At 56.1% G+C, this 26,472-nt stretch overlaps 1 protein-coding gene across 3 annotated transcripts; it reads left to right on the top strand.

The window, feature by feature from the left end:
• Nucleotides 1-921: 921 nt before the first annotated feature.
• Nucleotides 922-26,459, top strand: DGKK (diacylglycerol kinase kappa). Of its 3 annotated transcripts, none has more exons than XM_034441775.3 (30): nt 922-1,152; nt 1,478-1,673; nt 10,967-11,077; nt 11,519-11,599; nt 12,498-12,602; nt 12,762-12,894; nt 12,978-13,084; nt 13,200-13,325; nt 13,800-13,902; nt 14,551-14,713; nt 14,929-15,037; nt 15,576-15,715; nt 15,902-15,983; nt 16,087-16,178; nt 16,650-16,749; nt 16,983-17,211; nt 18,424-18,525; nt 18,740-18,839; nt 19,768-19,875; nt 20,543-20,639; nt 20,825-20,932; nt 21,238-21,351; nt 21,446-21,580; nt 21,803-21,969; nt 22,419-22,539; nt 22,702-22,788; nt 22,890-23,009; nt 23,356-23,473; nt 23,909-24,039; nt 24,299-26,459. In XM_034441775.3, exons 2-30 carry the CDS (start codon nt 1,491-1,493, stop codon nt 24,371-24,373), a joined length of 3,447 nt encoding a protein of 1,148 aa, XP_034297666.2. In that variant the 5' UTR covers nt 922-1,152; nt 1,478-1,490; the 3' UTR covers nt 24,374-26,459. The 3 variants fall into 3 exon arrangements, with proteins under 3 accessions (XP_034297666.2, XP_034297667.2, XP_087733784.1); XM_034441776.3 differs by having other exon boundaries at nt 966-1,152; nt 22,893-23,009; XM_087877658.1 differs by lacking the exons at nt 922-1,152; nt 1,478-1,673 and adding an exon at nt 8,867-9,087.
• Nucleotides 26,460-26,472: the final 13 nt, after the last annotated feature.

Genomic DNA, 26,472 nt, shown 5'->3' with positions numbered 1-26,472 from the left:
TCTCTTAATGACCAGGAGGTCTGCAGGTGGCCTCGCTCTTCCCGGTCTTGGGCGCTTTCCCCTCACTGGCCCGAGCGCAGTGCAGTGGAGCAGCCTCGAGTGGCCGAGGACAACTGGGGGCGCTGCCTGCTGACCGCTCCGGATCCAGGGCTCTTTGTGGGTGACGCAAACTTCTTGGGAAAGGCTGCAGCCGGGGCGGGTTGCCCGGCCCCAACAGGACACCTTTCCTACCTACCGCGTCACGCGTGCTATTGCCCGCAGGTTTAGCAAACCAACTTTACCTAACTAAGCCCGTTGCCTGGATTCTCATTATCCCCCCTCCCCCCGAAGCAGTCGCTCAGCGCGCGGACACGCAGGTCGGCCCGGCCTAAAATGTCCTCGGGTCTTCATCCCGAGGCCCAAACTCGCCTCTTGCTTTTGGTCTAGCTGGCCTCCCGGGTCTGCCCTGCGGACTCCGCCCGCAAGCTCAGTAGAAGGTGTAGGGTTTGGTGGGAAGGCGAGCAGCTCGTCGAAGGCCGCTCCGGGATTTCCGCCTCCTCGGCTACGTCCCCTGAATCCATCTCTTGTTCGCCCCCCCTCCTCCCGCAAGGCGCCTGCGAGTGGTGGACATTTGGGTCGACCAAGTCCGGCTTAGTATGCTGAGAGGCAGGCCGAGAGCACGACGGGGCCCCGCAGCCGCTCTCGAAAGCGATTCCAATCTGCCTCTTTTCTTGATTCGGCGAAGGGGGGCGGGGAGGCCCCCTCGGCCCTTTTCCTAAGGCGGGGAAGAGGGTCGCCTCCGCAGCCCCACTGCCGGGGCCAAGGCTGATTTGGGGCCGTTTCTCGGGGTTCGTTCAGCCGGATTAAAAGGCATTTGAGCGCTTCGCATGGGAGAGGGGCGGGGAAAAGGCTTGTTTGCTCAGCGGCGGGCGGGACCAGGGAAGACTGCAGCGGCGGCTGGCGGGAGGAAGCAGGAGCTTGTGGCCACCGCCAAGCGCCGAGGAAGCAACACGTGCCGCGGTGGTGGCGGATCGCTCGGCTTGGAGGCTCCGGGGAGCTGCGCCCGGTGACGAGGGCGAAACGGGCGCGCGCGCTCCCCGCGGCGCTGCGGAGACGCAGAAGGGGACGCTGCCTCCGCTCGGGCCAGCGGGTTTCTCCCGCCGTTGCTACGCGGTAGGTCGCCCGCTACGAAGTCGGGGCCGGGCGGCTGCGCCCCCGCAGACCAGGCAAGGGCCGGCGCCGCCCCCGCCCCGCCAACCACCTGTTCGCCAAGCCCCACGCGGTCTCTCCGGGGGAAAGCGGCGGCTTTCTCGCCCCGCAGCCCCCCAGCGCCACAGTCCAGGAGGTGGATGGAGACGGGGGCCAGCGAGTGCGCGCTCCGCCGGCCTCGGGAGGAGAGTGAGCCGGGTTGCTCTCCCTCTTGACGGCTGGAGGGTGCAAGAGAGGAAGCGGTTCCGGAGGGCTCCGTGGCTCACGCCCGCCCCTGCCTCTCCTTTAGAGGACCGCGGAGGATGGCCGAGAAACTGGCCCCCCCGGGAGAGCTGTTCCTGCGCAAGGGCCGGGAGTCGGTGGTCTCGCTGGAGATGGACCGGCTGGCCCCGGGCGAGGAGTCCTCGGACAGCGAAGGCGAGCAGGAGGGCGGCTCCCACAGGCTCATCCGCAAAGTCTCCACCTCGGGCCAGATGAGGGCCAAGGTAAGAGCGGCGCCCCCCGGTTGGCTCTCCCGAGTGAGCGCCTTGCTTTCTGCTTTGCCGCCCTCAGGCTCGGTAGCCCGGCAAGACGGAGGGGGCTTTTCCGCGGGGGGGGGAGAAAGACAGATGTCGCGGAGCTGCTCCTGTCGTATGGGGTCCTCTCGTCTTAAGCCGAGGCTGGCTTTGCTGGGCCCAGTCACCCGGGTGGCATTGCCTTGACTCCTGTCCTGGGGGCAGCAGATTGTCAACTTGGCCAGGAGATTTGTGGAAGAATCCGGCGGCGGCTTTACTCTCTGTCCGTTTTGGCTTTGGTTTGGTGGCAGCGAGAGTGGAGCCTCAGGTGGTTCAATGTCTGAACTTGGTTCTGTCTGGTTTGTAAATCTGATCCTGTGGCTTAACCTGTTCTGTGAAACCCACCAGTTGTGGTTTACTTGTTAAACCATGGTTAATGCAGAGGTTAATCGACCCTAACCCTCTGGCTAAGGGGCTACTTTCAGCAAAAAAGAGAACCCCCCCACAACCCCCCCTTCTAAAGAAGGTTTACCAAAGGCCAGTTCTGCAGAGGTGTTGCTGTTTCAGATTTCTTCCTCTTTCCTCCAAAGTTGGATTTTGAATGGCTTAACTGAAACCAGCCATGATATGTCTTAAGAGCGGGGCAAGACTCCCCTGGGGGATTACAGGGAGCACCCTTTCATTTTTATAGCTTAAAAAAGGCAAAAGTTCCTCCCAAGTTTTTGGCTATTTGGAGTAGTCGGAGCTCATTGTGGAATAACTTGTTTCCTCTCCAGAGGATTGTGTAAAATGCAGGAAAGAGAATTCTGCCTCCCTGCAGAAAGTTTGGGTGCCTGGCTCTGCATCTTGCATTCCCACTGACCTTTCTCCCTCACACAGGCACAGGCACAGACACCCCACACACCCCCTCTACCCCTTTTGTCCTGCAGCAGGTCCCTGTGTGAGGGATCAGCAGAGCTTCCTGGGGGCTTAAAGACCACAACGGTCCCGGCGGGAAGTATTAGAAGCCAGAGATGAGGCAGCTGGTGGAGGAGGAAGATGCTTTATTGTTTCTTGGAGACAATGGGGGGAATCAATTATAAACTATTACAGAAATTAGCTGATGCGGCTTCTCTGAAATCCACCCCAGCTGATGACTTGTACAACCTTGAAATGCTGGAGCGATTGACAGCCGAGTTAATAATGTGATGCTTGCCAGAACTGTGTCTGCTCTTTGCAGGCTGGGCTGGGTGCGTGGTGAGGGGGAGGGGGCTTTATCCTGAGGCAATGGACCCTGGAACAACAGGTGCAGTGGCTGAGGCACTGAAGGAGCTTTTTCTCATGAGGTCAGCATCCTTGTTGGCTGACTTTGGTGAGAGGCGATGGAGAGCTGGGCCATTGGTCCAGAGGGCTACCGAGGACCTCCTGCTAACTCCTTACAGACAGATGTTTGTGTACTTGATGTAGAGCTTGCCAGGCACCCAGGAGGAGCTCAGCTGGGCTGTAATGCATCAGAGGGCAAGGCCTCTTGTGGCTGCATTTTCTGTGGTCATCAACCAGCAACTGAGAAGGCCTCCCGCACTCCTCGGATTGCCTTTGCTCAGAGTTCTACGGGTCTAACGAGGTCAGAGTTTGCCCAGGAAGACACCCACTGCTTATTCTGCACCCCTCATCAGCTAGTCATGGGGGGGGGAATGGTCAGCTTCCTGGAGCTGTTGCTTGCCACCCCCAACACAAGAAAGGTCAAAGGCTTATTTCTGTGAGAGGCAGAGCAGAGGGAACTGCTGCAACAGAAACTGGCCTGAGACAAGGGCTGGTTGGTGGCTGGCAATGTGCTTCAGCAAGCGCGCCAAATGGTTAACCCTTTCTGGGCCAGCAAAGCCGAAGGAGTGGGTGGTCAGTGCCACCTGGCTGCTTTCCCAGTGCATCAGCCGGCCACGCCTGGGGAACTGCAGCCCCGTGGAGGAACGCTGGTCTTGGTCCTCAGCTCCCTCTGGCATTGCCTTTCCTTGACCACTACATGAGTTCTGCCAACCTTGCCTCTGGTCCCCTCTTCCTGGACAGATGGTGCCCATGGGGGAAGCCGTCCTGAGGGGCAGATGGTTTGTGAAGATGCAGTCCAAGTCTTCTCCCAACACCTTTAAATCAGGGGGGTTTCCAGCTTTTTAGCAATAAGAGAAAAATACAGGTACGACCCCAATTGAGCCCAACATTTCTGTTGCTAAGCAAGGCAAGACCGTTGTTAAGTGAGTTTTGCCCCTTTTTATGAACTGTCTTGTCACAGTTGTTAAGTGAATCATTAAGTTAGTAGCATGGTTGTTAAGTGAATCTGGCTCCCCCATTGACTTTCCTTGTCAAAAGGTGGCAAAAGGTGAAGACATAAACTCCGGGACATGCAACCCTCCTATTTACGAGCCAGGAGCCAAGGAGCTGGATTTTGATCATGCGACCATAGGGAGGCTGCAGCAGTCATAAGTGTGAAAAACACTTGGTGTTTTCGAAGTGGTCATAAGCCACTTTTTGTAATTGTAATTTTAGATGGTCACTAAATGAAGGGTTGTAAGTCGAGGACTATCTGTGCTAAGAATTATATAACAAAATAGAAGTCACGGGTTTTTTCCCAACTAAAGCAGGCTTAGCTCTTGTTGAAAGTGTGTTCCAAAATGCCAGGCTCTTTTTTTTCCCCCAGTTCTAGAGTATCTTTTGGGAGCTCTTTTCACACTTTGCAATGCACACAGTTTTCCAAACATGGCTGCTCCCAAAGCAGATCCAGAGGCGTGATGGGCTGTCGGCTTTCTTCTCCATCACGTCTCCTGCGGAAGAGTCTGGCGCTTTCCCCTCCATGGCTCAGAGTCGCCGGGTTTGACGGGCCGCTTGCCTGGTCGATGCCAGCTGGTGGGGCAGGACATGAAGTGGGGGTGCCTGTCGCCTCCCTTCTGGTCCCAGACCCTCCCAGAGTTGGCTTCTCTTTGCTCCCAGCCCCTGGCCGAAGCAGGCCCTCCGCCTTCTTTTCAGCTGACCTGCTCAGGGTTTGGGTTCTCCCCCTTTCTTGCTCCCTCAGTGAAAAGTGCCCGCCCTGTGGTAGCCTTTGGTTTCTGGGAATGAGACAAGAAGGGCCCAGGGGCAGCAGAGGAGGAGGAGGAGGAGGAGGAGGAGGAGGAGGAGGGAGATGGGCTATTTGGAAGACCAGTGGAACCGCATTAGCCCTAAAGGCATTACTTAGCTTTAACAATGCTTTCAATTAATTAATTAATGTGGAATCGGCCCGTAATTTTATGGCTCCCGTCCAAAATGCTTTTTAAACTAATATTACACTGACTGCCCTCCAGTTCTGGACTGTGGAGGCTGACTTCACATTTTCATTCCTTTTAAGGGTTTGGAAGGAAGGTACCTGGCCGGAAGCACCTGCTATCTCTCAGCTCTGAAATCTCCCTTTTTTTGTTTTCTCTGGCTAAACAGATAGATGGGAATATTCTGAGGGCAGCTCTCTGAGCCCTCCCACATGCAAACTGCTCACTGTGTTAGCCTGGCTTGCACTAGCACACAGTATTTGTACAGCCTTGTCCTAGTGCAAAGCCGGAGATTGGCCTGCCTCTTGAGTCGCTGTCCTGCATGAGGACCCAAATGGTTGCACTCAATTCACAGATATGAAAAAGAAATCCAGCCCCAAGTAGATCTCACGGGCTTAAGCTCTGTCCTTCATGGCTCTATTTATCTAAATTAGCTTTTTCCATCCTGGCACTTTGGAACATTTTGTAACCAAGACTTCTGAGAATTAAATGTTCACCCCCATCCATTCTGCCCCCCCACCCCCCAAGGGCTGAGTTGGTGAAGGCTGACGCAGAGCCTCCATCTTCTCTCCCCCGCCTGGGGCCAAAATGCCCCAGATTCTGGGGAAAACATCTCTCCAGGGTCTGTCTTCAGCATAGAAATAGCATTTATTCCTCTTTTTTATCTTTTCCGTTTTCTTGATGGTCTACAGGCCAGTGACAGAAAGATGTGAGCTCTGTTCCCAGCTGGTTCATGTTCTCTCCCTTTCTCTCTCTCCCCCCCACTCCCTCTCCCTTTCTCTCTCTCTCTTCTCTCTCCCTCCCTCTCTCTTCCCCCTCTCTCTCCCTCTCTTCCCCTCTCTCTCACCTTCTCTCTCCCTTTCTCCCTCTCTCTCTCCCTCCCTCCCTCTCTCTTCCCCTCTCTCTCTTCCCCCTCTCTCCCTTTCTCTCTCTCTCCCTCTCTTCCCCTCTCACACCTTCTCTCTCCCTTTCTCCCTCTCTCTCTCTTTCCTTCTCTCTCTCTCCCTCTCCCTTCCTTTCTTTCTCCCCCCTCTCTCTTTCTTCAAGGCAGCACACACAATTGTGTGTTGCTGGCCAGAGAGGGAATGACTGGACCATTTGTCAGAGAAAGGAGCTTACGGGCTGCTTTGGAAGCCGTTGCTGACCAGAAGGGAACCTGAATGGTTCCTCTTCCCCTGACGCCCCTTTCTCGCTCTTTCCTTTTCGGGTGGGGGCAGCAGCCGTGCCAGATCACACTTGGAGGAGAGGGCTCACTTGGTGCTGTGAATGTGGTGGTGGTGGTGGCAGCAGCGTGTTCCTTTGTGAGTCTCGCTTGTGATGAGTCACCGCTGCAGACGCTGAAGCAGAAAGAGGGGGCTACTGGCCTGGGGCAGCCATCTGTCTGGTTCCCAGGCTTGCCCAACTTGTGGGGTGCTTTGTTCTGGGCAGATGGAGCAGACCTGGGCTGCCCCCCGTGTGAGAACAAGCCTGGGGAAGGTGGCTCGTTCTGACCAAAGGAAGCTGAGCAGAAGCCTGGGGGGGGTAGGCGGGGCAGAGCGAAGGCACCGCCAAACGCAGCCGGCCGGCTCGGGAATGCCTGGCTTTGCCTGTTCCCAGCACCCTGGAGAGCGCTCCTGTGGCCGGGCGGAGGCACCTCAGAGTGCCAACACTTCCCCTTTACACTGTCACCCTGGGCAACCTAATATGTTAAATAGGGATCCCCAGCCAGCTCCAGCAAGTCCCCTCAGAGAAGGCCCCTGAAGAGGCCGGGAGGCTCCATTTTACAAGCACTTCCCGAGGGGCAGCCGAGGATAGGCTTCCAGCTCTGGCATCCCAAGCTGCCCCTCCTGGTCTGAGCGGGGGCCCTCCTGTCCCAGCCCCACACTTCCCTCAATCTCTGACCAGGCAGCCCGAGAAACTCTTTTGAGCTGCTCCTGCCCCTCCACCCGCCCTGGCTGTTAAGAGGGCTCCGTTTGGGGCTGCTGCCGCCTGGGGTGTGACCAGTGTGGGGCCCAGCAGCACAGCACCCTCGTTTCTGCCTCAGCTCTTCTCCCTGCCTGAGTCTGCACCCCGGTGGCTGCCCTGCCGGTCTTGACTAGCCATCTCAGAGCTGAAAGGTACTTAATTTGGGGAGGGGGAGGAGAAGAGGGTTTAATGTGCTGATCATCAGGACAGCCCCCACGCAATCTCCCTTCTCCTCCTCCTCTTCTGGATACTGACGTCAGATCACAGTCGCCTTCTCGGCTGGCAACCCGCGATCTTCACGGCCGAGACAGCAGCCTCTTTCCTCCCTCACCCACTGCAGGCCCTGGGGACAAATTCCCCCACTTGGGCTCCAGGCTGCTGCAGGAGGGGAGACCTGAGGGCCTCTGGGCCACAGGAGCCGCCTTGTGCCGCTGGGCCCAATTCTTTGGGTCCACTCCTCCAGCCCTGGCCCTGGGGGTGGGGCTGCAGCAGCCACTTCCCCTGGCAAGACACAGGCAGAGGGGGGGCTTGGAGTTGAGCCCTCTGCCACCAGCAGCAGCAGCCTCACTTTCCTTCAGTTTCAGTGAATTTTGCAATGCCCAGCTGTGAAAAAAAAAAAGGGCATGTGTGAGAAAGACAGGAAGGAGTGGCAACCGTTCAACAGAAGTGGAAATTGCAGTCGTGTTTCCTGAGTCACAATGAAGACAAAACGCAGCCCTTTTCAGCAGGGGGTCCTTGCTCCGCTGCCATCAAGCTGGCCTGGCCTTTTTCTGGCTAGTCGCCCCCAGCAGAAACAGCCCCTTTGCCAAATAAATCAAGGCACAAAATGGTCAGAGCCCCTTTCCTCTCCCCCCACCCTTTTTTTTTAATTGGCAGCCCCCTCTGAATGAAGAGCCCTTCCGCTCCACCACCCCCACCCCCGCTCTTGTTCATTCATTCATTTGCCTTCTTGCGCTCATTTGGAACATGTTCATATTTAATTTATTTAACAAATTTATACTGCTGCCCAACTCCCATGTTGGTGACTCTTGGTGTGTCTGCTGCTCAGAAACAAGTTAACTGCCTTGGCTCTTTTATTACCTCAATCAGGTTTCATGGTGTATGATTGTTCTGAATTTTGATGATTTAGCGTGTTACCAGCCCTTCAGGCATGTAACGTTTTGAAAGGTGGCATACAAATGTTTCCAAAAGCAAAGTGCAAGCACTGTCCCAAGGGTGCTGAGAAAGGCTTCTGCCTCTGTTGCACAAAGCTTTAGAGAAGAAGCTTCAGGAACAAAGCAGAAGAGCCAAGAAAAACTGCACCGGCCAGCAGTTCGGCTGCTGCATTTATTTGGCTTGCTTTTTGCCAGACGTGCCCACGGGCTGCCTGGGCCAGGGTCCTGAGCTAGAAGTTGGCACAGGTGTCAACAGCATCCTCATGCAGCCGCTGCCTGTTTACTGATGGCAAACAAGCTGCCACGGGGCTGTCAGTTGTCAAAAGGATGGGCTGTGGGCTCCTGGCCCTGGTCAGCTTCTCCAGGGCACTTTGTGGGGAGTGCTGGCCTGGGGGTGGGGGGAGGATGGAAGCAGACAGGAACTCCTTGGAGTCAAGTCCGGTGTGTGAAGGAGAGGTGCACTCCCCAAAGTCCTTCCTTTGCCAGGTTGAAGGGATCCCGGGGGATGTGGATGCGCGCAGTTGCTGGGTTGGGCTGGACAATCCTTGCCAATCCAGCCGGGCTTCCTCACCCTTTTGTTTGTGTTGCTATGGCAGACTGGCAGCCCCAGGCTCTGGCGCACGGTGAAGTAACCTCCTTGGAGAGGCTGAGCCCGTGGCGGGGACCTGGAGGGGCAGCTTCTGTGCAGCAGCCACGGTAGGCCCCGCCCCCAAAAAGAGCCAATGCTCTCTGCATTTCTGGCCTTCCAGGCTCCCCAATGAGTGGTTCGTGCCATGGAAAGGGCTGGTTCTTTGCCCAAAGGTCCAGTTAGACTTAATCCTCCTCCTCCTTCTCTTTCTGGCCTGGTCATTCACAAGCGCTCCCCGGTGCAAGAAGGAGCATCCCCAAGTTTGCCCTTCGGGTATGAAGAAGAATGATGCTCAAGACGCCATGTTCAGAAGAGGCCTTGCCAGGCAGGGTGCAGAGATCAGTTGTCCCCAGAGGGACTCTGGAGTCCTGAATGCAGCAGCCGGCCAAGTGGAGCCCTTGTGCTGTCAGGTTAGCTCCGGCAGGGCCTTTTGGATGAGCAGAAGCTGGGCCCCAGAACCCCTGGGACAGCTCTGCCTTTTTCGAGAATTAACCATGGTCAGAAATGTATCTGTGGCTGGCTGTTAGTTGATCAACATCAGCCTTCACTGGGGAAGGAGCAGCTTAGATCAGATTTTGTTCTTCTCTTGTTAACTGTCAGTCACAATGCCAGCCAGCAGCCTGAGCTCAAGGAACGGCTCCTGTTTAGCAAACTGGGAGTCACCTTTCTAAATGGGATCAAATCAGCAGGGTGTTGTGACCGAAGCCCAAGTAGTTATTACCAGACACAATCAGTCCTAAACAAACATATTTTATTAGAACAGCTGAGAATTACTTCATTCTCAGCTTAGTCCAAATTAAGTCCAAAACAAATTCTTCATAAACAATCCTTTGGCCTTATCACCAACCTTTGTCTCCTTTGGCACCCTGCCAAAGGCTTTTCTTGGCAAAAGTTCAGAAGCAAGAGAAAAGTAGCAACATTGCTTTCCTACAAAGATCCCAAGAGCCGTTGCTGCTCTTTTAAGCCTTATGGGAAGGCCAATCATCTCCTGGCCTTACTCCTGAGTTGTCCTTTTTGCTTCAGCTGCTCTTGCCTTCTGGCAGCTCCTCGCATGCGTACACTAGGAGCAGGCTCCTCCTGTTCCTCTGCCTCTCTGCTATCTGCCTCTAGAGGCTCCGGAGTCTGCACATCACTCCCAGATGGCCCTGGCCCCATCTCTGCCTCCGACGCAGAGCCCTCATCCGGGCCCTCCCCTGTCTCCAGGACTGGCCCATTGTCCTCCCCAGCCTCCTCCCTGTCCAAGTCTGCTGCCAGCTCTGCAGACTGCTGGCGGATCACAACACTGGGCATACGCTTTGGTTCCTGAGGGCAGATTTTTGAAAGACGGATTGGAATACGGCCCTGCTCTCCTGGGAACCCCAGGGAGACTGTTGGGCAAGAGAGGACCCCACGGGGGGCGGGGAACCTTTTGTTGGAAGAAGAAGAGGAATTCTGTGATGGGCTCAACAAGGGTGCTGAGGCCATTTGGGGACAGAGGAAACCTAAGAATGCTCTTGAGCTTCCAAGTAGCAGAATTAGTGTTTCAACCTTCCTTAACTGGCGTTCTTTGGCTGCACTGGATTGTGTCTCTCAGCCAGGGTGGCCCAAGACTGAGACAGGCGACTGTCGCTGAAGCTGTTCTTGTCAAGACTGGAAGAGCATGGTACAGCCCTCTCCCAGTTGAGGTTTTTGCGTCATAGGTCAAAAGTGCTGGGTAGCTTGCCTGGGCTCTCCCCGGGCAGAGGGTGCTCAGCTTCCTTCCCCAAGGGAGGATCAGGTTTTTCCGGTTCCTGTGGTGGAGCTCTTGATCCCTCGGCACTGAACTCTCCGATAAAAACTTACCTTTGTCCTCCTTGTCTTGGAGCGGCTGATCCTGCTGCAGCCATGCGGTAGCCCCAGGTGCCCTGCCCTCCTTTGGAGTGTTGGCAGGAAAGAAGCAGGAAGGAGCCCACCCAGCTGGGGCTGCAGTGGAGACTTGGCCTTGCCAGAGGGCAGGAGGGGAATTGCCTTGGGGCAAGGGCAGGTGGGGCCAGAGGTGCCCAGCCTTCCTCCCTATGCTGCACTTGGCAGGAGGGCAGCCTCCTAACTTCTGACCTGCCCATATAGACATTACAAAGGCAACAGGTGATGGGTGGACCAGGGGGGCCTGCTTTGAAGAAGTCCGGATGCTGAGGGTGCCACCGTGGGAAGCTGTGGGGACCCAGGACTGGACCCACTTACTCACAGAGGCTGCTGCAATCCTGGCAGCTGTGTCTGAATCGCCCGGTGAGGTCCCGATGCCAACAAACCACATTTTCAATCTCTTTGCAGAAGAGTGTGAAGGAGGGGCTCTTGTTGAAGCAGACGAGTTCTTTCCAGCGGTGGAAGAGAAGGTTCTTCAAGCTGCGTGGCCGGACCCTCTACTATGCCAAAGATTCCAAGGTGAGGAGGACGGCAAGGTATGGAAGGGCTGCCAGTCTCTGCCCGGCAGCCCTGGGCATATTAGAGAGCACACATTTTGGCCTCTTCCCAAGACCTAACGTATTCCCTGCCTTGCCCTGTGCAGAGATACCCAGATCTGTGCAACAAGAACAAGGCTGGGAGGGAGGGAGGGAGGGAGGGCACCAAAATGGCTATGTGGAATGGGCATCACAGATCTTTTGAAATCTGCACTAAACAGCCACAGGACTCTCTTGAAAATCCTGGGGTTAACCAAGGAATATATGGGGGCTCTGCCCATTTTCTTGATCTGATTCCGAGCCAAGATGCCCTCTGTGAAGTGAAAGGGAAGCTGCTTGAGCAGGGTGAGGGATTGTCCATGGTTGGCCTCCAAAATTCTGGAGTTCAGGCTACGTCTCCCTTTCCTCCTCCTTGCTCTTCTAGTCACTGATCTTTGATGAAGTGGACCTGTCAGATGCCAGCGTGGCAGAAACCAGCACCAAGAACATCAACAACAGCTTTACGGTAAGTCTACCACGCCAGCTGGCAGCCTTTCCAGTAGATTAGATGGGGTCAGAAGCCTGACGTTGGAGTCATACCCAGGAGTCTCTTCTCTCTCCTTCCCCAACCCATCATCCTCCAACTCGGCTGGGATTCCTAGAGCACGTTCCCTGTTTTGGGCCCTACAGATCACAGTAGCTCCCTTCGTCCTATATTTCCGCACCTGTCTTCTTTTCTTGAAGGCTGGGTAGGTGGGTGGCTGTTGGAAAGAATCCGAGGTAGAGCCCATGTTGGGAGCACCGGCAGGCATCCCGTGTTACAAATGATACAGAAACAGGCACTGCGGACAAACCTCCCTCTGCCTGGAACCCGGAGAGCCAGCAGGGCTGGGCTGGAGGCAAAGCAGCCTCAGCCGAGATGGCTTCCGACGAATGTCAAAGGATGCTGAGCCCCAAGAGTCACCCAGAGGCTTCTTGCTGGAGAGATTGTCTGTCTGTCCCTTCCAGTTCTCATGGGACTACTACACACCAGCTCACTTCCCCATCCCAAATGCCCCCCCTCCCCGTTTCTATGGCAGCAGATAGCAAGCAGAAACCCATACTGGAGATCCGGCTGACAGGTACAATCCAAAAAAGGGCTCCTGATTTTTGGCTCACCCTAAGAAGCTTCTTCAAATGCTGCTTTCAGCATGTGGGAGAACAGAGCCCCACATACTTGGGGGACCAAGCCAACTGTGTTGCTAAGGACTTGCTAAGAGCTGCTCGCTCTGGAGCATCCTGGACCTGAAGGCTGCAGGTCAGAGGTCACCAGGGCTAGGGGGCTTTTCATCGGGGCCCACCACTGGCCAACTCAGGAAGCAGAGATGGCTTGAGTTGGTGTCAGCAACAGCATCTGCAGGACTTTTCTGCCTCCCTTCCCGTAGGTGATCACCCCATTCCGAAAACTCATCCTTTGTGCAGAGAACCGGAAGGAGATGGAAGACTGGATCGGGGCCCTGAAGTCTGTCCAGAAATGGGAAATCAATGAGGTGGTCCTGCAAGGGGTCCCTGCTGGGAGGGCCCATGTGGGGTACCTTGGATTTAACCTCTCAATAAGCCTGGGGCAGATCAGGGTCCCGGAAGCAGCCCAGGCAGAGGGGCGAGTGCTTTCCGTGGCTGCAGCCCCCAATTGTTGTGCTCTGCTCCAGGCCTCCCAGTTCAACATGGAGCACTTCTCCGGCATGCACAACTGGTACGCCTGCTCCCACGCCCGACCCACCTTCTGCAACGTCTGCCGAGAGGCTCTGCCCGGCGTCACATCCCACGGCCTCTCCTGTGAAGGTAGGCCTTTCTCCCTGGCAGAGGGGCAGGGCCGGCCCTCCCTTTCCTCCTCCGGCAGCAGCTCCTCTTCCCTTCTCTTGCAGTGTGTAAGTTCAAGGCCCACAAACGCTGCGCAGTGAGAGCCACCAACAGCTGCAAATGGACCACGCTGGCCTCCATTGGTAACGACATCATTGAGGACGAAGACGGGGTGAGTCTGGCGCTTCCTTGGGCACCAGATCAGCCGGCCAGCCCCCTCCCCCACTTCCCTCCCACAAGGGAGAGAGCTGGATGTGCAGACAGAAGCCTGCCCCTTCTCATTGCAGGTGGCCATGCCCCACCAGTGGCTGGAGGGGAACCTTCCGGTAGGTGCCCGCTGTGCTGTGTGTGACAAGACTTCTGGCAGTGTCCGGAGGCTGCAGGACTGGCGCTGCCTCTGGTGCAAAACTGTTGTAAGCAAACCCCCTCCCCCACCTAAATGCCTGGCTTTTTCTGACTAAATCTCTGCCTCCCATATGCGCTGGACAAGAGAAGAGGGTGACAGAGCTTGATTCCCCCTCAAATAAGGTTGGGGTTCCTCTTACTTGGGGGGGGGGTGTAGAAGGACGCCAAGCTCTTTGCTGAGGAGAGAGATGGGGGTTGCTTGGGCTTCCGGAAGGGACTCAACCCATTTTCATTGGTCAGTGGAGCTGGCAGGCAAGAGAGGAGGATGGTTGTTCCAGGGATGCCCGGACGTCTTCGCTCTGCAGAAGGGGAAGTAGCCTTGCCTCCCTTCGCCTCACTGAGGTCCCTGGGAGTGGCCTGCAGGAGCCCTTGTGCTCTTCTGCTCAGGACTTGGGGGCCAGGAGCCTGCATAGCTTGAAGGCCACAGCTCCCTATCGTTCTCTGGGGGAAATTTACTCAGGGGTTCCTCTGCCCTCCTCCAGGTCCACAGCACTTGCAGGGAGCAGCTGGGCAAGAAGTGTCCCCTGGGCCAGTACAAGGTCTCCATCATCCCCCCCACCGGCCTCAACAGTATTGACTCCGATGGTAAGAGGGGTGGCTGGGAGCAGCCTGGGGTCCCCTCATGCAGTTGGGAACCCTGGCAGTCGCAGTCCTGGCCCCCTCAGATGGGAACAAGGTCCCCGAGAGCCACCTGAGGCCCAGCAACCTGTCATGCGCAGGGGGCCTTTGGAGTTTTGAGATTCAGGACCCTTCCCTGGGCCAGGGATGGCTCGGAGTAGTGTATCCATTTCAGCTGCAGAGCATCTTAGGGCACCCTCTGCTGGAGATGCCCTCCATCCACTGGGCCAGCAGCCCTCCTTGTTGGGGCCGCTCAGATGTTGGGCTGGCTGTTGATTGCCATGGGTGCACTTCCCTACAATTTCTCTAATTTGTGAAAGATGGCTGTTGCTTTCTGGCTTGTCAAACGTTTGCCATCCTTCCTTCCTTGTGGTTCTCTTGTCCTCGCTAAAGCAGAGGCTTCTGTTACTCAGAAGATAGCCCAGCTAGATTGGGGGCTTTTTTTTCCAGTTTGGGGTTCCTTCCTCAGCTTCTGGTGATGCTCTCATCCATCCCCAATCTATGCGAGCAATAACTGCACCTGTCCCGGTTGGCTAAAACACCCAGCAGTGGCAGGGGAGGTGAGCGAGCGGGTGTCGGGAGCCACAAGCACAGCCTTTTCTTTCCCTGTGCCAGGATTCTGGAAAGCCACCTGCCCCTCCAGCTGCTCCAGCCCCCTTCTGGCTTTTGTCAACTCCAAGAGTGGGGATAACCAAGGGGTGAAATTTCTGCGCAAGTTCAAGCAGTTCCTCAATCCAGCCCAAGTGTTTGATCTCATGAATGGTGGGCCACACCTTGGGTAAGGGTCCCGCTTCTTCAGACCACCCACTGTCCTGCCTTGGGTGATGGCCGAGGGAGCCCAAGAGTTGAGGTTCTCCACCCACGTTCGGGGCCATTTTGGCTGGGTGGGTGGGCAGGGTGACACACCCTTTTCCTTGCAGCAGGCTCCATGCTGCCTGCCTGCTGATGCTTCACTGCCCACTGCCCTCTTCTCTTCCTTCTTCCTCTGGCCAGGCTGCGGCTCTTTCAAAAGTTCTCCACCTTTCGGATCTTGGTATGTGGCGGAGACGGCAGCGTTGGCTGGGTCCTGTCGGAAATTGACTCACTGGGACTGCACAAGCAGGTGAAGGCTGCCCCCCAAAGCCCAACACCCAGCCGAGTCAAGAGTTGTGCAACACACTCAGCTTCTTGGCTTCTTTCTCTGTATCTAGAGTGCCTGCATGCACGCACACATGCACTTTCTTGAATTCAAATCAGGAGGAGAAAACGTGTGACTGTGTGTGCAAAAACAGATGGCAAATAAGAGGTTTTGGCAGTCTTGGAGGGTTTTTGAGCTCAAGAGAGCTTTGCATACAATTATTTATGTAAGTGTTGATACTTGTGGGGAGGAGAAACTAGCGAAGGCAGAGGGAAAAGTAATCCCCCCTCCCAACCTGCCTTTTTGGCATCCGTAAAATGTTTGCTGCAGAAGACGGGTTCGCTTTAAGGTGCTCCCAACCCCTTTGCTTTTCCCTTGTAGAGACATTGGTCTGGAGAATTAGGGAGGGTAGGTGCAGGCCTTGGGGAACAGGAAGAATTGAGGGTACCCAGAGGCCTCGGATGAAGCTGCATGCCATTTCAGTTGTGCCAACCTCACTCACCACCTCTCTGTGTTTCTGCAGTGCCAGCTTGGCGTCCTGCCTTTGGGCACCGGGAATGACCTGGCCCGGGTGCTGGGCTGGGGCAGCCTCTGCGATGATGATACGCAGTTGCTGCAGGTTCTGGAGAAGTTGGAGCGCGCCACCACAAAAATGTTGGACCGGTAAGGAACGGTGCAGTTACACAACTCCCCAAAAAGGAGGGCCAAGGGCTGAATGATGCAGGGAGAGGATGTTTGGCTCCTGTCCGGGGGGGCGGGGACAGGCCCTGCCATTTCAGCCCTGAGGACCCTCCCATGTCCACGTGCCTGGGTGGGAAGCACTGCAGACCCCCTTCATTTCCCCTGCAGGTGGAGCGTCCTGACCTACGAGGCCCCCAAGCAGTCGCCCCCCACCCTCGAGGAAGACGAGAGCGAGAATCCCACCATCCAGGTTGGCAGGAGGCCTGCTTGAAGGGGGGTGGGTGCCCTGTCCTTGCCTGGCCCTTCTGAGGGACTTGACCTAAGGGACAGTGGCATGGACACTCTTCCCTTAGGCTCAGATCTCTCACTATGCTGACTCAGTGGCCCTCCACCTGGCAAAGATCCTGGAGTCCGACAAACACTCGGTGGTGATCTCCTCGGCAAAGTAAGAGCAATGCTGTTCTGTCTGGGATGGGGCAAATACAAGTTGCAAGCACCTCAACAATAGCTTGCAAGTCGTAACAACCTTTGCACAATTCCAACCACCCCTTCCAAACCCCACTGCAGATTTGGCCTTGTTGTCTTGAGAACTTTCCTCTCCAGTGAGAATCGCAGAATGGAGCCTGTTGCTTTTCCCCACACCTCTGAGCTTCTGCGAATGTACATTAATACACACTGTCTATCTTGAGAGTGCGTCCCATGCTATACGGACATAGATTTTATCTCCGTATATCCAGCAGCTCTCATCAGTTTAACTTTGCTAGTGAGAATTTTAAAGTATAACGGATGTTCTGTGTCGTTCTGAGTTTCCCCTCCAGAAAACAGAAGCTGCCCCCAATTGCTTGTGGGTTTTGCTCCGTTCGAGGGCCCAGCTGAATTGCTTGGGAGTTGCAACCTCGGTTTCTCTTTCTCCCAGATTCCTGTGTGGGACAGTGAATGACTTTGTAGCTGATGTGGGGAAGGCTTATGGACGGGCAGCTGACAACAAGCAGGAAGCGGCCATCATGGCTGGCAAGGCGAGTGGCTGCCCAGATGATAAGAGCAGAGTTGCGAGGGTCGGGGGTAGGATTGGAAGAGCGTTGATGGGAAAATGCTGGGAGGAGAGCCGGGGGTCTGCTGGGCATCCCTTCCTTTGTGTTTGTGTGTGTGCAGGGGTATCCCTACCTTCCCCACTTGGGCCCGGCCGGGAGTGGTGGTGTTGCAGCTGTAGGCATAGCCTGCACAGCTGATCCCCCTTGCCCACTTCTAGTGTGCCACACTGAGTGAGAAACTGGACTCGCTGGTCCGCGAGCTGAATGAGGAGTCGCAGGCCATCGTGGTCCCGGAAGGCCGCTCTGCAGCTCCCGAGGTCAAGGAGCAGAGCCCCATCCAGCCCAGCCCTCGGCCTCCTCGCATCTTCAAGTCTAAGGAGCAGCTCATGCTAAGAGCCAACAGCCTCAAGAAGGCGCTGCGCCAGATCATCGACCAGACGGAGAAGGGTGAGATGTGGTCCTGCCTCTGTAGCCAGCCAGGAAATGGATGGAGGCGCAAGGCTGGACTGGCATAGAGACTGGCTCTGGTGGGCCAACAGCCCGAACATGCTGGAGGGTGGGCAGGCAGGACATCAAGAATGGCGTCCCCAACAGAACCTTGGTGGAGATCGTCTGCTGGGTGCCAAGGCCCTGGGGCTGGCTTGGGTGGAGGGGCCGCTGCTCCCAGTGCCAGCTGCTGCTACCGTTGCTGCGCTAGTGCTTTCCGTCCTTTCCATACAGATAGTTTTGCTACTTGTAGAGCAAATCGTCCTTTTAAAATTCCATTTGATGTGCTGATTGTGGAAACCAGAACACTGCAGGGTCTGCAAGTCCCTCTTTAGTGCAGGGGTCCCCAACCTTTCGGACCTCAGGGACCACTAAATTCATAATTTTAAATCCCATGGACCACTAATATGATCTGCCTAATGACTGTCTAGGTGGGTGTGGCTAGGTGGTCATGTGACTGGGTGGGTGTGTTCAACTCGATGGCCAACTCAATGTCATGCACATCAGGGCGGGGGGGGGGGCGCCTTGCCGGCCTCTACTCACCCCTCTCCTGCCAGCCACTCCTCTCCTTGCCTCCCTGCCCAGGCTCCTTAGGGTCCCAACAGGAAGCAGTTGCTGGAGCTAAGCAGCCACCACGAGAAAGAGTTGGCAAAACAGCTCAGTTCAAATGGAATATGACCAAGAAGGAGGCTCAGCAGGAGCACCTCACTGAGCACTAGGAGCATAGGCTTTCCAAGCAGAGGGAAGACCTGCGGGAGTGCAAGGCCAGGTTCAGGCGCCTGGAAGCTCAGCAGGCTGAGATGGTCAGCCCGTTCCAGGCCTTGATGCAGTCCCACTGGAACAAGGTCCTCCGGCTCTTCGCCATCAGCGGCACTTCCCTCCAGCCTTTGCCCAAAGTCCCGTACCAGGAGGTTGAAGCAGACCCCAAGTTGAAATTTGTGCACCCTCCGACCCACACAAAAAGACCCCGAAGGGGGAGACTCTCTGCAGCAACACAAACATTCATTGCACATATTCAGCCCAGGGGCCATAGTTTCAGGACCCCTGATTTAGTGCAATATAAAAACATGCAACTAATTTTTCTGTGGACCACCAAAATTTTCTCACGGACCACCAGTTGGTGACTGCTGCTTTAGAGTAAGCTGGGCTTGTGTTTGTATTTCCTCCTGCCAGCGGTGGACGAGCAGAACAAGCAGACCCAGACCTACCGGAGCCTCTCGGTGGCCAGTAAGAAGGACAGTGGTGAGGACTTCAACAAGGAGACAGAAGCACCGAGTAAGTCTCTGGGATGGCTGACTGGGGCTGTGAGGGAAGGAGCACAGGGCCCGGCCCTGGAGGGAGAGAGGGAGGGAGGGTGTCTCTTGCCTCTGGTGAGCTTAGGCATTGCTCAGACACTCCATCCTGAGTGGGTGTGGAGTGGCAGGGGGGCTAAGTCGAGGCCAGTCACCTCTCCTGAGCTGCTCAGACTCTCTGGTTGTGTCTCTTCCAGAGTCCCGCCGTGATACAGTCATCTCCACCACTTCCTCCCTCTTCCTGGATCAGCCTGAGCACTTCACCCCTACCCCCTTCTCCGAGGACCCCGAAGCTATGTGAGTTTCCTCTGGATGAGTGGAGGAAGGGCTGCCTCGGAGGCTTCTCTGACCTGCCCACAGTGGGAGAACAGTTCCGTGTTGCAAGAATCGCTAGCTAGTGAGAGAAAAGGTTTCTCGGCTCTTCCCTCCATGTGTGGCATTTAACAATGCCAAATGGACCTGGCAAACAGTCATTCCAGCAAACACATTTTAAACCAATGGCCGTGTCCATCTTAAAGAGCTCTAAACGGTCCCCTCGGCTGGAATCGGCTCTGGCAGAGACGAGCGGCACAGCCGGATGATCCTGGCTTTGTCACCTGCTTCAGGCACTCAAGGGGTCTCCTGTTGTGCACCCAGAACGGAGACTGAATTTCCCAAAGCTCACACTTCTTTTTTTCAGATTAGCCTCAACAAGGCACAGCCAGAGTGGGCTTTGCATGTTTGCACAGTCCACTTTTGCCATGGGCTGGGGATATTTGCGTGGGAAACTCCCTGGCTTCAACTGGCTCACACAAGAGGCAGGACGGCCCCATGAAGAAGGCTGCCCATCTCCTTGCTGGCCAGATCTGCTTCAGCAAATCCCCCCTCCCCCCAAAAAAGGCTTGGACAGCCTCCACCACTTCAAAGTGACCTTGAAAAGCTTGGCCCACCTCAGTCCATTAACATCCTTCAAGGAGACTGATAAAACAGGTCGTTTAATTTTAGCCTGCTTTGGGAGACTGGAAGAAGGCACAGTCACATCAATCAGGGCTCTGATCTTAAAGCCATCTAGCCCCCCCTCCCCCTGTGCCTCTTGCGCTGGTGTCCAAATGCTCCTGCCCACCTCCCTGCAGTGCTCGGAAACTGAGAAAACAGAGCCACTATTTGTATTCTGGTGCTGTATTCCTGGTTCTGCTTCAGTGCTCATTGCTGAACTGTTTCCTTTCCCTCCATCTGCCGGTTCCAGACAATTTTCTGAAAGGTGTGTCATGAATAACTACTTTGGCATCGGCCTGGATGCAAAGATCTCCCTGGAATTCAACAACAAAAGGGATGAGCACCCAAAGAAGTGCAGGTAAAGTCTAAATGCTGCCAAAGGCGGAAGCCCAGAAGACCCTGAGATGGAGCCTCCCTTGTCCAGCTTCAAAGCTCTTTCTCCTGGCCGGTCCATGTGTAGACAGAGACTGTGACTGCATTTGACAGCTGGCTGGGGAATCCCTTTGTCCCAGGCCAGGAGGAGACAGGTGCTGGAGAGCTGTCTGGGCCACGGCTGCAGCCCACTTCCAGCAGTGGAAGGGAAGCCACTCTGGTTGCTCAGGGACACACCAGAGTTTCGGCTTCAGGAGCCTCTTGGGGGCCCTGTCAATCTTTGGAAACATGGCAATTGTGTCCTGGCCCCTGAAGCCCCTGCCAGACTCTTCCACCAGGAATGGGAGGTCTGGGGAGGAGCCCAATAATTGTGCCATTACTTATTTCATGTCCAAAGGTCCTGCAAAGCTATTGGAGCTGGCTAACTGCTTGACCCTGGAGGGAAAACCCATTTAATTCTCTGGCTGGGAGTAGGAATTGGAGTTGGAGGAAGAGGAGTTGGCCAAGAGCAGTTTAAACCCAGCAGGACCGAGGAAAGCCAAGCAGGGGGATGATCTCCTGGGCAGGGCACCCACACTGCAGGAGGCTTTAGGGGTCTGGAAATCATGGTGGAAGAAAACAGAAAGACATTCCCTGTTTGGTTGCCTTTGCAGCAGCCGCACCAAAAATATGATGTGGTACGGGGTCCTGGGAACGAAGGAGCTGCTGCAGCGGACCTACAAGAACCTGGAGCAGCGGGTCCAACTTGAGGTACTGCAAAGGTGGTGGCTGCCTTTCCTGCCTGAAGGAGGTCAGCTGTCCAAGCACCAGGGCCTGGGCCTCCTGATAGGCGCCTCCTGCCAAGAGAAAGGGGCTGCTTGGAGCTCTCTCCAGGCACTCCGGCTCCACGTGCCTTCAGAAAAGGACCCTCAGCGCTTCTCTCCGCTCTCTTCCAGTGCGACGGGGTTCCCATTTCCTTGCCCAGCCTGCAGGGCATCGCCGTGCTTAACATTCCCAGCTACGCAGGCGGCATCAACTTCTGGGGAGGCACCAAGGAAGACAGTGTGAGTCTCTGGCACTCTGCACCTGCCTCTTGGCCACAGAGGCCACGGACGGCTTCTCCTTGTGTTTGTGGAGGGCTGGGGGAGGCTGGCTTCACTGCCAATATTGCAAGAAGCACAACAAGCCTCTTGTGTTCCTTGCAATATTGCAACAGAATATTGCAACATAAGAAGCACAACAAGCCTCTTGACTTACTTGGCTGAGAATTGCGTGGACTCAGGAGGTCTGCACTTTAACATGGGCAGAACTGCCCCGAGGGGAGCTTCCCAGGGTTTGGCTCAATGAAACTCGGCCTTCTCCCTGCCAGAATTTCGGAGCTCCCTCCTTCGATGACAAGAAACTCGAGGTGGTGGCTGTTTTCGGGAGCATCCAGATGGCGGTCTCTCGGGTCATCAATCTGCAGCACCACCGCATCGCCCAGGTGAGATGGGGCCTGTGCAGGGCCCGCTGCCTGAGACGTCTGTGGCTATTCTACAAGGTGGACAAGCGTTCCCATCGCCCCTTTTCCTCCCCAGTGCCGGATGGTGAAGATCACAATTCGGGGAGACGAAGGGGTCCCAGTGCAAGTGGACGGAGAGGCCTGGATACAGCCCCCAGGCGTGATCAAGATCCAGCACAAGAACCGTGCCCAGATGCTGACCAGGGACAGGGTGAGCAACCCACTGCAGAGTGGAGGGTGGTCCCATAGGAATCTGGCAGTGGCTAAATTGTTGGGCTGTCGGCTAAGAGGGAGAGCCAGTCCTGTTGACTCTGCGCATCTTGGCCCACTGGCCAAGTCTAAAACTGCCAGCATCCTGGCTGGTGTGGGAGGGGCTTGCATACTCAGGACCCCAGCCCTGCTCGTCAGCCATGGCCAACTTGTGTCCCCGCAGGCCTTTGAGAGCACCCTGAAATCATGGGAAGACAAGCAAAAGGGGGAGGCCTACCGAGCCCCATCCCGGCTGCGGCTCAGCTCCCAGCAGTCCATGGAATACCTGACGGAAGAGGAGGCAGCTCAGATGCAGCAGCTGGTCCGAGCCACCGAAACCCTCATTAGCAGGTGCCAACCACGCCAGACCCTAAAAGTGGCACCTCTGCAAAGGCTGCCACGGGGAGCTGCTCCCCAGTTTGTGGTCTGTGCTTGTGGGAGATCCCTTGCTGCCTCTGTTCCCCACCACGGATGACAGGGAGGCATTGGGGAGTCTCTGTGGGCCAAGTGCTCTTTCAGCCTAGCCCCCCCTCACGAGATCTTGGAAGAATTGGGGGAGCAGGAGGAGGGAGTCCTGCATAGCTCCTGGCGGAAGGACATTCACCATAAGCTGTTCTACACCCAGGTTTTCATTCTTGGCAAATGTATGATGCGTGGATTTCCGACTCCCAGAATCTGCGTTCTCCTGCATTCAACAGGAACCAGTTCACAAAGAAGGGGGGGGGGGGAAGTGACATTACCTTGCCATTGGCTTTGCCACCTCTGTGGCTGAGAGGCCATTTCCTTCTCCCCCCTTGCAGAATACGAGAGGCCGCCAAGTCCCGTAAAGGCATGGAGCAGGAGTTGGCACACGCCGTGAACAGCAGCTCACTAGCCCTGAGCGAGGTCTTGGCCTGCAAAAACAGCAGTGGGGCTCCAGAGGTGAGAGCGGGGAGCTGTCTCATGTGGGGCGTGGAAGGACTCACTTGTGGGCTGGGGACGCTCCGTGGATGTCTCTCCCCTGAGTCCTGGCTGCTGGTGGCCTGCCTTTCCTTGCCAGCCCCTGCTGATTCCTTTCTTTCCTGCCGGGGGGGCGGGCTGCAGCTGATTAGCCGGAGTACAGCTGTGGAGGTGTCCGTCAGTGTGAAGGCCTTGTGCACCGAAACCCAGGCTTTCCTGGAAGGAAAGCAGGTGAGTGTGGGACAGAAGCTTCTGGAGGTTCCTGGGTGCCCCACACATCCCTTGCCCTCTCTTGGGGCAAAGGCAGCCCCTCTCAACAGCCTTTCTCACAGCAGCTGGATTCTCCCCATCAAGAGGACGCCATCCACCAGGCCCTGGGCGCTGTCAGCCAGGAGTTGCAGAGGTTCTCTGATGTCCACTGGATGGCCCCCGTCTCAAGCTCAGTTGAGGAGGTGGGCACATGGACGGGTGGGGGCAGCTTCCCAGAGAGCCACAGCAGCCAGTCGTTCGGCCTGTGGCTGCTTTTCCATGCAGGAGCTGACTGGCTGCCTTGGAAGGAGGCCTCCGGAGTCCCCGGGCCAGCTTTTGGCCAGCCTGGTTGGAGGCTCCAGGGTGGGAAGGCTGGGTGGCAGAGTTGCTGGGTGTCCAAGCCAGCCAGCAGGGAAAGGAAGCCGAGTCACATCTGCCGTTGCCACTGCCTTCCTTCTGTTGGCTGCCATGCCCTGGCAAAGTCCTGGGAAGGGAGGCAGAGAACGGAGGGTCTCCTGTTCTGCTAGCAGCAGTTTCTCCTCCTGGCAGGTCATGGGCCCGGAGGTTCCTGGGGGCAGCAACAAGGGCAGCCTGAAGCTACGGATTAATCTTGCCAAGCCCAAGAAGGAGAAGCTCCAAAAGCAGAGGTCTGGCGGGTTCACCCCAGGTAATCTGGCGGTCCTCCCAGACCCCAGAAGGGCAGGATGTGGCATTTCAGCATCTGGCTAAAGGAGCACCTCGGAGGGGCCAGCCAGCCCACCCAACACGATGATGCAGCATCCCCGTAGCTGGTGGGGTGGATGGGAAGCAGTTGGTGGCCTGGGTGCGGTTTCTCCAGGGCAAGGCAGAGCCCGTCTGGAGGGGGCACAGATGCCCAAGCCCAGAAGTGCTGGACTTCCTGCCCAGGGTAGGCACAAATTTTGCAGGTGTCATTGATCTATCTACAAATCCCCTCCAACCCTCCCCCCCAACTTCCTGCTGTTCCTCCCTTGTGCCTGAGCTTCCTATGCTGCTATCTGCCTGCCTCTGCCTTCACACACGCATCTCTGTTCTAGCCCCTCCCTTCCCCAACCAACCATCCTGCAATTTTCCTTTTTGCCAGTGGACAGTTGGGGCCCTGAGGAGGTGGCCGCCTGGTTGGAGGCGCTGGATTTAGGGGAATACAAAGAGCTTTTTATGCGCCATGACATCCAGGGCTCTGAGCTGATGCTGCTGGAGAGGAGAGACCTGAAGGTACACCGCGTAGTCCTGCCTGCAGGGGGGAGAGGGGGTTGGCTTCTTCTACCCCATTCCTTTAATGGGAGGGGGGTTTCTCTGGAGAGGGGCCCTGTGGGAGCTCAGCATGAGGATGGCTGCAGAAGAAACCAACCTTGCATGGAGCCTCTAGTGGTGCAAAGGGGACATTGAAGAGCTGGGAGGAGAAGGGCCCACTGGATGGGGAGGTGAGCGTGCAGTGCTCCCCTGAGCAGCTCTCTTCTCTCCCCGCCTGCAGGAACTTGGGATATCAAAAGTGGGCCATGTGAAGAGGCTCCTCCAGGGAATTAAGGACCCTGCCGGGCAGCAGTAGGGAAGGTCCTCCGAGGGAGATGGCTTGGTGGCCGTCATCCATCTTCACTGTGTCCACCGGGGTTGCCGGGCCTCACCAGCACCGGGCCAAGGTCTTCTTGCAAGGACCCCTGGAGTTTACATTTCCACATTTTGCCAAAGATGATGGCTGTGCTTGCCCTTCCTGGCCTCCACGTCTTCTGGCCCCTCCGTGTGGCAGCTGCTGTGGTCACCTTCCTACGCTTGAATTGTGCTTCTTTCCATGCATGCCATTGTTCCCGGGACACAAGGGGGCTGTCTTCAACACACCAGTGGATGCGCCGCACTCGGTTTTGTGTCAGGGCCGGGGAGGCTGATGGCACTTGGCTGGGGTGCCATCTGGAGTGCCTCCAACACCCTCTTCTTGAGGTGCCACTTTCAGAGTTGGGCAAGGAAAGCTGTCTTTACTGGCAATAGTCACCCAAGCAATTCCGCTTTTCCAGTCGGTCCACGGGAGCAAGGGTGCCCCTGAGCAAGAGCCTAAGGCCTCTGCCTTTGCTGCTGACCCCCTGCCCAACCAGCCCTTCCCCCCCCCCCCCCACATACACACTTCTGGCATTGGCCCCACTGACATCTTTTTCTCACTAGTCCCTGAAGCTCCCTGGTGGAATCCAGGAGGCAGTTCAGCAGACCAATAATTCCAAATCCAGTTTTCTTTCGTGATCTGGCGTCTAAACTTTCTAAAGTTTAAGCTGAAGCCATTCCTTATGAGGCAGAGGGTTCCTTCCCCAGACACACCTCATGTTGCTGTGAAGGCCCCTTGGAGAAGGGAAAGCAGGAAGCCCTTTGGAGGCTGCAATTGGAGCCGCCCCTCCCGCCTGCACGGCAGACTGGGCCCTGTGGGGCCAGCTTGCCTGCCCTTGTGCCCCTCTCCCCACCTCCTGCTCCCTCTGCATCTTTGCCTCATTGATCCAATCTGTTGGAAAGTGTGATAAAAATGTACATACCTTGGAAAGAAGATATTATTTAAAGAGTAATATATACCTTAATTTATTTCTCACCTGTATTGCGCAAATGCACTTTGGAATCTGTATGTAGAGCCTGCAGCTTTCTGGGAGAGCCCCTCAGCCACTACGGGCCGCCCTGGTGTGGAGGGGCTGCCCAGGGCGTGCCAGATGACTGCCCAGGGGCAGAGACCAACCAACTCCCCCCACTGGTAGTGTTTGATCAGCTCCTTAAGTCAGAGCTGCAGGGGAAGCTGCCTTGTCCGCACTGGCACTTGGGGACATGTTCCTATTTTGGCTGAGACAGCAGCCCTCATGCCTTGGCCTTCGCAGCCTGGTTTCCAGCCAAGGGTTGGCACAGCCACTGTTGGCCTTGGAGGGCAGCTGCAGGGACAGGTTGCTTCTGCCACACCAAGTGGGCCGGCAGGCAGTGGGGCCAGATCTTCCCCATGTTGGTCGTGTGTGCACAGCTGGGCGGGGCCCCTCTGCTGGGAGCTGGTTGTCATTGTGTCTCCATGTGCAACAGTGATTTTACTGCATGAGTACAAGGAGTGGAGACGTTGGCATCTCCCTTTCTGCTGCAAATGAACCAACCAGCTCGGTTCTTGGGGCACAGCAGCCGGTCTCCTTTGCCGACAGGCACGGCGAGGAGGAATGCCCAAGGAAAGTAGTAGGGTTGGGATTTGCCAAGCAGACGGAAAGAGATGCCACCGTGGAGGATTTGCCTGTGGTTGCCTAGAGGTCCAGAATGATGGGAAGAAAACCTAGAGTCACCACCCAGTGGAGTCTCTGCGCCCCTGAAAATGGGGCAATGGGCCAACTGAGTTCTTCTCCAGCCGTGCGTCCTTTGGCTACTGTGTCACTTGGGCATTACTCGCTGCAGCCTAGCAAAATTGGGAGTGGGTGCTATCAGATGTCCATTTAATCCTCCTCTGCATTTCGGCTGCTCTTCCCTATAGCCTGATAGGGGGAGAGAGACGGGAGCCACTTCCAGTGCACAGGATGGAAGTGGAAAAAATAAGGGAATGTGAAGTACTGTTCTTAAAATTGGGGGAAAAGACCCTGGACTGTGGTTCCAAATTCCAGACATCACGGTTGCAAAAATAAATCTCAACATGGATTTGATCTTGGAATAATG

This window comes from Pantherophis guttatus, chromosome 12 (assembly GCF_059756535.1).
Source record: "Pantherophis guttatus breed Tessera chromosome 12, ASM5975653v1, whole genome shotgun sequence".
NCBI classification, from domain to species: Eukaryota; Metazoa; Chordata; class Lepidosauria; order Squamata; family Colubridae; genus Pantherophis; species Pantherophis guttatus.
The sequence above is the reverse complement of the archived record's forward strand: the minus strand, read 5'-3'. Positions and strand labels throughout refer to the sequence as shown.